At 57.5% G+C, this 11,595-nt stretch overlaps 1 protein-coding gene across 2 annotated transcripts in view; it reads left to right on the forward strand.

The window, feature by feature from the left end:
* Positions 1-11,595, forward strand: part of INPP5A (inositol polyphosphate-5-phosphatase A) — a 222,500-nt gene that overhangs the window by 166,480 nt on the left and 44,425 nt on the right. For both annotated transcript variants that reach the window (XM_032282053.1, XM_032282052.1), the window contains exon 9: positions 5,076-5,160. In XM_032282053.1, the coding sequence (XP_032137944.1) occupies positions 5,076-5,160 (85 nt within the window). The remainder of the gene's footprint in view (positions 1-5,075; positions 5,161-11,595) is intronic.

Genomic DNA, 11,595 nt, shown 5'->3' on the forward strand with positions numbered 1-11,595 from the left:
TTAGATGGCTGTCTTGCCGGCTTCTGTGGTGCTGGGTTCTGCCTGGGTGTGCCTTAGGTGGCCATCTTGCCAGCTTCCCTGGTGCTGAGTTCTGTGGTGCTGGGTTGTGTTGTGCTGGATTCTGTGGTGCTGGGTTCTGCGGTGCTGGATTCTGCGGTGGTGGGTTCTGCCTGGGCGCAGCTTAGGCGGCTGTCTTGCCAGGTTCTGTTGTGTTGGGTTCTGTGGTACTGGGTTCTGTGGTGCTAGGTTCTGTGGTGCTGAGTTCTGTGGTCCCGGGTTCTGCGGTGCTGGCTTCTGTGGTGCTTGTTGGGAGATCCACCCTGAGGGCTTCAAGCTTCAGGGAGGCAGAGCTCACGGTAGGTGGAGTGAAAAGTGAAGTCATGAGAAATAGGCAGCAGTTTCTAGGAAACTACTGGTGTATTTATTTTAGGGGGATGAGTTTATTTAAAGTGGCTTAAATATATTTGCAATCAACCATGCAATGAGATGTTATTATTATTAAGGAAACTTTTAAGTGATTAAATAACTCTAAAATAGTCTCAGTAGTAGTCATTTTGTGTTGTTGATTTTTTTGCTTATGTAAAGTTGTTTGATGAGAAAATGTGGCCTCTACTATCGCAGAGAAACAAACCAATCTTAGTAGATTCCCAGTTGTATGCAACCTATGCCTTTAAAAGCACAGCGCCAGAGGTTTCGGCTAGCATCACTCAGTGATTAAAACATAAAAAAGGAAAGAAAGAAAAAAACCAACTCCTAGCAGGTTAGGTGTCCTGGAGGAGACAGGAGGAATGCCTCAGGGCCAGCTTGCTTTCCACACTGCACTAGCCCCGTGCCACCCTCATACTTTTTATGGCCCCAGTGGGACTGCCGATGGCACTCTCCTGCCTCCTGCCCTGTCACCTCGGGGCCTGCCACAGTGTCCCGGCCCCAAGCCCCTGAGCCATCCCCTGGGGGCCTCCCACAGTGTCCCGGCCCCCAGCCCCTGCGCCATCCCCTGGGGGCCTCCCACGGTGTCCCGGGCCCACAGCCCTGCACAAGGTTCCCACTGCCGAGTTAGGGAAGCGCCTGCTATTGGAAATGTAATTTGGAACGTTTGACCCAAGACTCTCCCTAAATCTTTAATCTGCGGTGTCGTGGGGTTGCTGTTGTCCTGGAGACGTGTGGACCAGCCCCCCAGACCCTCGCCCGGAGCAGCTGCCGAGACTCCGAGTCAGCCCCTCCCCCCAGGCCTCCGTCCCATAATGAGATCACTTGTCAAAACAGAGAGAAACACCATTTTCAAGGCCTAAAAAATTGATTTTTATGGCTCTTGTTGTAATTCTCTTTCTGAATTAGGCACATGATATTGATGTGGGCCTCCGTTTTAATCATAATAGCTACTGACAAGGTAATTAATTTTAGAACAACTCTTTTTTTCTTCTGCTCCAAATGGCACTATATTGAGATTGAAAGTGAGCTCTGGGAGGGCAGCGGGGCTGGCACTCAGGTGATTGCCTCGGCCGTGACAGCCCCTTCGTCTTGCAGCCGCCGGGCGCCCTTTAGAGGCGGCTGCTGCTGTTAATTGGCTCAGGCTGTCCTGTCAGTGGAGCAGGGTGAGGAGCGTGGTCCAGTTGAGGGTTTCATGACTGTCCCACAGGACTGGACAGAGACACTGTGTCTCCAGGGCGGCGCTGGCCCACCTGCTGCTTGCCTGGCGGCTTCCTCGAGAAGGAGGAGCAGCCGGGCCTGGGCAGTGTCCCCGGTGAGGGCGGCGGCCGGGGTGCTGGGAGGGAAACCTCAGCCAGCAGGGCACGGCCGCCCGGGAGGCTGTGATTCCTCTCCGCACTTGGGAAAGGTTTAAGGTTTGCTCAGTCTGGGTTCTGCTGCTTGTTTAGCCACGTGGCCGTTCCCTTTGCTCCTGTGCTGGCACGCACAGATGCTTGGCCACGTGGGGCACTTTGGTATCTTGTGGTCTCACCTGCACTTGGATGTGGCTGGCAGCGTCGTGCCCCTCTGGCCTGTGAGCATTGCCGCCCTCCCTCGGGAGCCTCTGTGCACCCGGCAGCTGCTCTCCTGGGGACTCGGGGTGCAGGGTGCTCTGTGTCTTCTTCCACACAGGGGACCCTCCGTGTCCCCTCACACCCTCCACACGCAGGACCCTCCGTGTCCCCTCATACCATCCACACACGGGATCCTCTGTGTCCCCTCACACAATCTCCACACGCGGGACCCTCCGTGTCCCCTCACACAATCTCCATGCACGGACCCTCTGTGTCCACTCATACCCTCCACACGCGGGACCCTCCGTGTCCCCTCACACCATCCACACGCGGGACCCTCCGTGTCCCCTCACACCCTCCACACGTGGGACCCTCCGTGTCCCCTCACACAGTCTCCATGCACGGATCCTCTGTGTCTGCTCACACCCTCCACACGCGGGACCCTCCGTGTCCCCTCACACCATCCACACGCGGGACCCTCCGTGTCCCCTCACACCATCCACACGCGGGACCCTCCGTGTCCCCTCACACCATCCACACGCGGGATCCTCCGTGTCCGCTCACACCCTCCACACGTGGGACCCTCCGTGTCCCCTCACACCGTCCACACGCGGGACCCTCCGTGTCCCCTCACACCCTCCACACGTGGGACCCTCTGTGTCCCCTCACACTGTCCACACGCGGGACCCTCCGTGTCCCCTCACACACCCTCCACACGCGGGACCCTCCGTGTCTCCCTCTGTGTCTTCCTCCACACGCCCTCCAAGTTTTCTGTGCTCCCAGAAAACAGGAAGTGTTTCCCTTTTTCCCAGCAGAGCTGGAGGCTGGTTTAAGCAAATTGCATGACAATAGATCAAATCTATTACAAGGAGATTTAACCTAAAATGGAAGGAGTTCTAATTCAAAAGGTAAACAAGTCTTTTGTGGGATTTGCCAAGCCAAGCTGTAGCAATTAACAGGCAGAAGGAGCCTGAGGTGGCTGGGACGATTTTTAAAAGATTGTCAACAAGTAGGACTTCCCTATAAAAAGTCGTATTAATTAAAAGCATGCAGGAATGGATTTTTAAAAGGTCTGCAGAAGAGAATAGATTGTCTCAGAAAGACCTGTGCCGCTGGGAATGCTGTGTTATGATACAGACTTGGTGGGAAGACGGGGCACTTCGAATAAATGGTGCCGATCAATTGACCAGCCACTTGGGAAATTGATAAACTTAGATCCCTGCTCTGCACTGTAATTCCGGATGGATTAAAGGATAACCCTTAAAACTCTACCCTAAAGATGAAGGTGGGGGCACCGTGTCCCTGTGGGGGCCAGGGCCAGCGTCTCAGCCACAAGGGAAACAGATGCCTGTGACTATATGGAAATTAAAACATCTGCCTGAGGGAAGCCGCTGCAGTGGAAAGCCCAGACCCAGGCAAGACGGGGTTACTCTCCAGAGCTCACAGGACACCCCTGGAATTCCGAGAGAAAAGGCCAGGAACAAAAGAGAACAGCAGGCTGTGAACAAGTAAAATCGGGAGAAAATGCAAATTTCAGTATGTAGATTTAAAAGTATTGAAGGTGTGCAAGTTAAGACAAATGAACTCCCACCCCCCATAGCCAAAAATGAAATAGAATGGTGATGATTTCACCCACACCCGGTCATGGAAGCGTGGCCTGCAGACACTCCTCTCTCACTCTGGCGTAAGAGCCCTGGAGGATGCAGGTGGGGCCCCTTGGCTCTTCAACCCGAGGGTGGAGGCGTCAGCAGTAGGTGTGGGCAACGCAGAACAGGACCAGGTAAGAACTGGGAAGCGGGACACCATTGGCTCACCTGCGGATTCTGCTGCTTCTCAGGCTAATCAGAAGGCTGAGTTGGTGACTGGTCAGGCCCCTGCCCAATGGGCCCTGCCATGCTGCTCACACCCCTGTCCCCAGCTCCAGGAGGGCACAGTGCTCCCAGCAGTGTGGGACTCAAACCCGTGGACAACAGTCACACCTGCAGAGTTGCCTGGTTGGAAGCTGTCACTTTTGCCTGGCTAATGACGCTGAGTTTATTTAGAAAAAACAACGGCCCATCTCCAAATGCAGTGTGCTTGGACGGGCAGCCCCTGAGCTGCCTGCCCCCTGCCCTGCCAGCCCCACCTGGGTCTGGGTTGTGAAAATAGGAATTTGGGTAACCAGAGTATTTCCTTTTCTTGTCTACAGATCACGTTTCTGTTGCACTGATGGTCTTGTGGCCGGTGCCACCCTGCACAGGGTCTTGCTTTGCTTTTGTGCCGGAAAGGTCCAATGTCTTGCTCTCCTTGGAAGCAAGCAGTTCACGGCATTACTGCACGCAGCCGGCTGAGGGGAGACTTGGGGTTTGAGGGGGTTGATGCTTTCTTATGGCTTGTATCGTCAAGGGAAGCCGCAATGGGAAAATCTTTAGGAAATGGATTGCAATTGATTTTAAATACGTAGGTGGAAGAATTTTTCTTGCGCAAAGCTGTACCTGGTTAAAAATATACACACACATGTGCAGCCACTGTTACTCTCTCACTTGGAAATGCCTGAGTGGGGATCATATATAAACACACCTCACAACAGGTCTGAGGGGACATCCCTGCTCGGGAGGAGACAGCTGGGGCAGTGGGTCCTGCCGTTCACCTGCACGTGCCCCCCGTCCCACCCTCCCGCCTCTCCCGACCTCTGGGGTGTAATATTCAGGATCCCTGTCTGACCCTCCCCATCCCTCCCTCCCGCCTCTCCTGACCTCTGGGGTGTAATATTTGGGATCCTGGCTTGGCCCGGGGGCTGTGGCTTTCCACACTTGAGGTCCCCACGCTGCCCTGGCCCTGCAGGTGAGGACACAGCTGAGACTCTGGCTTTCCTCTTTGTCCGTGTCGCTGGCAGCATAGGCGTGTCGGAGTTGGCGAGGGCTGAGGGCTGCTGGGTGAACCTGTGTTGGCGGTGGTCTCAGAGATGAATTTTGGGGGTGCAAAGAAGCAACCAGCGAGGTTCCCCTGTAGCAGGAGACAGCAGAGGATGTGCAGATGGGGGTGTGGAGGAGCGCGGGGGCCAGGTGAGGGCCGGGCGGAGTCAGTGCCCTTGGTAACAGGTCCTCTTTTTTCCAGAATCATCGATCAGCGATTCGAGAAGGTTTCCTACTTTGTCTTTGGTGATTTCAACTTCCGGCTGGATTCCAAGTCTGTCGTGGAGGTAGGCGCTGGCTTCCCCCCAACCCGCGTCATGCCTCATCTGTATTGAGGGAAGCAGCGGAGGAGCAGGGTCTTTTACCGGCATTTGTGACGCCCTCAGCCTCCTGGGCTGCACTTTGTAAGGCAAAATCCTGCAATGGAGAAGCATGTTTTGCTGTTGGCAGAGGGTTCTGTGTTGGAACCTGAGGTGAACAGTCCCCTGGGGTTGTGGCGGGTGGTGGCCCTGTGGCGCTGTGCCCTGTGGTTTTCATCGTCGGCCCACAAGGAACCGCTGCCACGCCGCCCCCTCGGTGCCCACAGAGCCGCAGCCCGTCAGGCTCCTGCACGCCATCCAGCATGATCACAGCAGTTTTCCTCATAGCACCCGTCCGACTTTTGGAGCCCATTTTAAACGTTGTGCCTGTCTGTCTGCTAAACCGTTATTCTGCGTGAGTTAATGATCATCGACCTGCTTGATCTCTGGGAACTCAGGGTCCTGGGTGCTCCCAGGCTGGCCAGGGCCCAGCAGCTTGGGCACTGAGGTGCCACCAGCAGAAAGTGGGCCCCGAGGCTCAGCACGAGGGCTGCCTTTTCTCTGTGGTCTGGTCCACCCTGGCTCTGGGCCCTCCCTCCCAGTTCTCGTAACGTGGGATTCCACTTCCCAGGCAGCCGTGAAGCGGGGGCGGGGTGGGTGGGAAATGGAAGAACACCTGCTGCCTACCCGCCCGGGCCCTGCCACCCTCACCCTCAGCCTCCCCGGCGGCCCCTCCAGGTGCTGGGCACGAGCTGACAGCCCACAGCAGGGCCATGGTGAGTCAGGCGGGGCCACGGTGACTCGGGCGCAGGGACTTGGACGGGGACGTGGTGCACCCGCACAAGAGTGGCAGGACATTGTTTCTGAAACACAGCCTGAGCTGGCCTTGGTCATCCCGTGTCTCCTCTGGTTGGCAGAAGTGAGTGTTCTGAAATCATCAATTGCGTGGAGCCGGCAGCACCTCGCCACGAGGCCCCATTTGGCCACGCTGGTGCCTGAGCGTTCAGTGGCTCCTGGCCCAGGTGGCGCATCACCTGGCCGTAGAGGAGGAAGTCAGGGCCTTTGCGTGCAGTGGGCTGTGGAGTGCGAGGTGTTTTTAAAGCGCACACACCGCAGCAGGCCCCGCAGGTCTTTATCTCCCTGTGCCTCGATTCTTTCTCCTTGGCCTCTGACCTCCCGACCTGCAGGCTCGGCATGGGCTGGGGTGGGGGCTGGGCCCGTCCTTGCTGGAATCCGTGTCCCTGAGTTTAATGCTATCCGGGACGTGGGAGTGAGGCCTGGGGGCCACAGAGCGGGGGCTCCGTCAGAGGCTCCTCTTCAGCTACGCAGAGCCACGGGGGCTGGAAGTGGCATTTCCGGGAGGTCTGGAGCATCTCTGAACGTGCTTACCTCTAACCTGTTACTTGAGAGCCAGTGAGCCCACAGGGCACATGAGCACTTCCCACTCTGACCCACTCTGACCGTGAGTGGCCAGAATGAAAGTAAAGAACCTGCTAGAGGCCAAAGCCGATCAATCCCGAGCGCCCAGCAACTGGGGAGACATCAGGGAGCTTGAGAAGGGCCTTGTCCTCCCTGGTAGAGCAAATGTCACCATGAAGGGCAGCTGGCTCTGGCCAGGTCAGAGCCGTGGCAAGGCCCATGGGGGAGTGCCTGTGGGAGCTTCCCTGGTAAAGGGAGACAGCTGCTGGGCCCAGCGGCTTGGCCACACCACAAGGCGTGCGGGGCGATGGGGAGCCTGGATGCCTTGTCCTGTGGGGTGTGGAGGGGGCCGCTCTGGTTTCTGCAGGCATGGGCAGTGGTGGGGGCCTGGGCGCTAGGTCCAGTGGGGCAAGTCTCTACAGGCATGGGGGAATATGGGGGGCCTGAGCCTCGTCCTGTGGGGCGTAGAGGGGGCCACTCTGGTCTCCGCAGACATTGGTAGCAATGGGGAACCTGGGTCCTGGGGAACTTGTGGGGCCACTACAGTCCCTGCAGGCATTGGGGGCAGTGGAGAGCCTGGACGCCAGGTCCTGTGGGGTGTGGTGGGGGCTGCTGTGACCTCTACGTTTGTGGGGAGCATGGGTGCCGGATCCTGTGGGGTGTGGGGGGGGCTGATTCCTGTGAAGGCCTGTGGGGCTTTCCTCTTCGTACCAAGTGGAAAAGGAGGAAAGTGCCTCACCAGGGTTTGGGATTGGGTGTGGGTGTGACCGTGAGAGGCGGCGTGGCAGGGGGGCAGGGCAGGGGCCTTGGCAGCCGGCCAGGGTCTGCCACATCTTCTTCTGCATCACCTGACTCATCCCCCTGGCCTTCCTGAGCACCGTCACACACAGCCCTCAAGCCTCATGGGCACCGTCAGCAGTGTTTTGTGATCACTCAGTGATCATGTAGATCACTATTTCTTAGAGAAAGAGTTCCTCTCACACAGGCAATCACAGCGCGGCAGCTCTGGCCAGGTCGAGGTGGCTCTGGTGCCCTGGACACCTGGGGGACGTTAGGTGCAGAGTGGGAGCTGCCTCCCGGGCCTCGCTGGGCTGCCCAGACCTTCCAGGACCTGCCCAGGTTCCACCCAGGAAGAAGCAGGTCCCTGCTCATCCACACCTGTGCTCCGTTCTCCGTGTTAGGCTGTCACTAAAGGAGCCCTTGCCCCAGCTGCCTGCCCTGCCAGAGGGGTCCACACGGAGGGCCGTTGCTGGGGAGGCCACTTGCCTGACGCCAGAGTTCCAAGATTCCCTTCACCGATAAACCAGTGAAATCTTCCGCAGCGACCTTCCTGTTTAACTTGAAACAGCAAACTAGAGAGGATGTGAATTCGATTAGCTGTGTGTGTAAGGGGCTGTGTGCTTTGTGACTGATGATAAACAGTTCTCCAGAAACGGCCACTTTCTCCTGAGTCAGCCAAGAGTTTGAGGAACCTCCAGGCTGCGGCTGTGACACAGGCTGCTGGAGCACTCCAGGACGAGTGAGCACGCCAGCCCCCACCCCCCAGGAACTGAGGAGTCTCCATGTCTTTGTCACTTTCCCACCCATGGTAATTGGGAGACAGGAGTTACTTGACAGGTGTTTTTCCTCTCACAGCCCCCCGCTGTAGCTGATTTTAGACGGAGCCCAACCATGCGGGTCTGCCCAGCCTGTTCTCAGTCCCTGCGGGGTCCTTCCCGCCACCTCCTGGTGTTCCCTCACCCGTCTGCCCTGGACTGGCCAGGCCCCTTTCTGGGCTCCAGGGGGTGCGTCATCGCTGCCCATCTGCCTGGGGTCCCATCTGCCAGGACCACATGGGCGAGGCCGGTGGTAGACCCAACACTGCTAGGTGGGCTGGTGGACTGCATGGGCAGCGGGGAAGAAGGCGCCACCTGCCTCGGGGCAGTTCACATCCGTCCCTCACACCCTGTTTGCCGGCTCTGCGGCTGCTCTCTGCTGCGCCAGCTTCTCAGCTCCGTAGAGAGGGGTCCCGGGTGTGGACACAGCAGCTCCTGCGTGCAGCTTGGTAAGACAACGGAAGTGGGGTTTGCCCATCAGGCTGAGCGTCAGAGGCAATTATAAGTCAGGAAGAGAGAAAAATGCGGGGGTCCTGAGACTCCTCTGCATGCCCCAAGCGGCTTCTCAAAGGAACAGTCCGCAGGAACCCGGCAGAGCTCCTGCAGGCCTGGCTGACCTGGCGGCGTCCTGAAGTCCCACCGCATCACCGCAGCCTGCTGTGAGCTTGACGGCGCGCTGCCTCCGTCTGCCCCGCAGCAGCCATACCGAGGGCAGCCAGAAACCCGGCTTTCAATCTCATTTCATTTTAATTTGATGTGATAGAGCCGCATGGGTGGTGGCGGTTCCACAGGATGATGCAGACCCGGCGGTTTTCACGCCAGCGCAGGGGCCGTCAGGGTGGAGCGTTCCGTGGACCTGCCGTCCAGTCAGCCTGGGCTCAGCCGCTTCCCCGTGCATCCCCGTCCTCAGAACCACAGCCCTGAGGGGCACCCTGGGTGGGGTCTCCATGCTGCCCAGCAGATGTGGTGGTCATTCACATGGGACAGTGTGGAGTGGTTGGTCCTGCCCAGTCCCAGGGAAGAGGTGGGCCTAGGTTCCCCCAGGTGAGAGGCCAGAGAACAGAGAAGGTGCCCCTGGGGGTGACTGCACCCCTCCCACGTATCAGGCATCCCTCTCACAACTCAGGTACCCCTAGGAGTGACCGCACCCCCACCCCCTACCTCCTCGTAACAGGTGCCCCTGGGAGTGACTGTGCCCCTCCATTGTACCAGGTGTCCCTCCCTTGAATCAGGTGCCCTGGGGGTGACCAAATTCCTGCCCCGTATCAGACACAGGTGTTTTCAGCAGTAGGTTTTCTTTGATGGTGCCGTTTGTTGGTGTCAGACATGAGGGGATGGAGGAAGGGTGCAGGAGGCGGTGGCTGAGGCTCCAGTGAGTCTGCTGGGAGTGGGCGCTCTCCAGCCCCGACATCAGCTTGGCAGGGAGTGCTCGTCTCCGTGAGGGTTTCCTCACCTGCAGAACACAGTGTTCACTCCAGTCCAGCAGAAGGAAAGCTGCGTGCTCAGTGCTGGCTTAAGTCCGGCAGAAGGAAAGCCATGTGTGACTGTGACCAGGCTTCAGTGGGAAATCCAGCTTCTGTCAGCAAAGGTCTTCTCTGAGCTTACCACGTCCCCAACAGACATAGATGCCACCCATGGCAGCCCCCGGCACCCCAGGCAGTGGCGATGCAGATTCCCAGGAGCAGGGAGGCCTCCCCAACCACAGCGCATTCACACGCCCGGCCACCTGGCCTGTGGGTCCCAGGATGCTGCCCATGCAGCTGCCGGGCCCTGGCTCACAATGCCCTCACACGTTACTGTTCTGTGCTATCTGTCTGGCATTTGCAAAGGAACGGGAAGAAAAGTGAATAGTTTTAAACTGGATTATTGACTCAGTAACTGTCTAAATTCCTTGCATTAATTTTTGGAGGGTTTTCCTGCCCATGTGGCTCTTTAAGACTATGGATACATACATGGCTGCTCATTTGCTGAAAGTCTTATCACATTTTGCAGAGTGTGCTGCGTAAGTAAAGCCAGCCTAGTGGGAAATAAGGAAAAGGGTGTGCAGACTGCTTAGTCCAGGGAAGGCCACGCCCCTGGAGAAAGGACCGCTTTCCCTCCTGGCCTCATCAACACAGTCGTCAGCTGTGTGTGAAATCCCACAGCTCACAGGAGCCGAGTGCGCGGTGCCCTGACTGGCCCAAAGCTGAGCACCCAGACTTCATGGCCACAGGGATGTCATGAGGGCTGGGGGCCATCAGGAGTCACGGGACCCTGGAAGCAATTACAGGAGGACCCTGAGGCCCAGGGCAGATGTGGTCACCCGTGGGTCACCCGTGGCCCCTCAATGCTAAGTGGTACCACCACGTGGTGCCTCCGCATGGCCACGTTGCTCCCCGTGGGCCATAGGCCTGTGCAGCCTCTCTGGAAGGCCACAGCCTGTCCTCTGTGTGCTCTTCTGATGACGTGGAATGTGCATGCCAAGCGGAGCCCTCCCACACACTGAGGCTCCTGTCTCCGTGTGGGGAGATTCCTGCAGTGGCAGCAGCTCAGAGGACCATAGGCTGGGCGGTTTACACGGCAGAGTTTCATTATCTCACATCCTGGAACCTGGATGTCCAAAGTCAAGATGCCCTAGCACCACACTGCTCCTGGAGGCTCCCGGGGAGGAGGAGCCCTTGCCTCGCCCAGCTGCAGGTGGCCCAGGTGGCCCAGGAATCCCTGGCTCGTGGCCATGACATCCCAGTCTGTGCCTCCACCTTCATGTGGCCTTTGCATGTGAGGACACGAGTCTGTGGACATAAGGCCCACCCCCCGCCCCAGGACGTCTCATCTCAAGATCCTCAACTAGTCATACCCGCAAGGCCCTGTTTCCAAACAAGGCCCCATTCTGGAGTTCTGGGTGGACATGGATTTGGGTGCACGCTGCACAGCCCAGGACAACAGGCAGTGCTGGAGGGACTGTCTCCTGCCACCTGGGAGACAAACACTAGCACAGAAAACATTTCTGGGAAAGCCCTGTCTAAAAATAAACGTAACTGAAAATGACCAGATTTTTTTTGTTGGTGGTGATTAATTTCAGCTGCTGTAGTTAAGGTGCCAATTAGGTAGATTATTAAATTGTAAAATACCATCTCAGCACCTGTTATGGAAAATCAAAATCTGCCAGTTGGCGCGACATGGTTTTTAAAAGGGTTTCTGACTGTAAAAACGTTTCATAGAGATTTTGTGAAAATCAAAGAAAACCTTGCACAATTTTCCTTTGAGGCTGACTTGGACCAAGGAATTGAGGCCAGGTGTTTGGGGATCCCCCGTGCCAGCACCGGATCAGGCCGTGCCGAACGCCAATGCCAGCTTCTGCGTGTGAACGAGCCGGTGCCTCAGGCCTCTGCGTGTGAACGAGCCGGTGCCTCGGGCCTCTGCGTGTGAA

This window comes from Sapajus apella, unplaced genomic scaffold, assembly GCF_009761245.1.
Source record: "Sapajus apella isolate SASKATOON/1434 unplaced genomic scaffold, GSC_monkey_1.0 scaffold13, whole genome shotgun sequence".
In the NCBI taxonomy this organism is placed as follows: domain Eukaryota; kingdom Metazoa; phylum Chordata; class Mammalia; order Primates; family Cebidae; genus Sapajus; species Sapajus apella.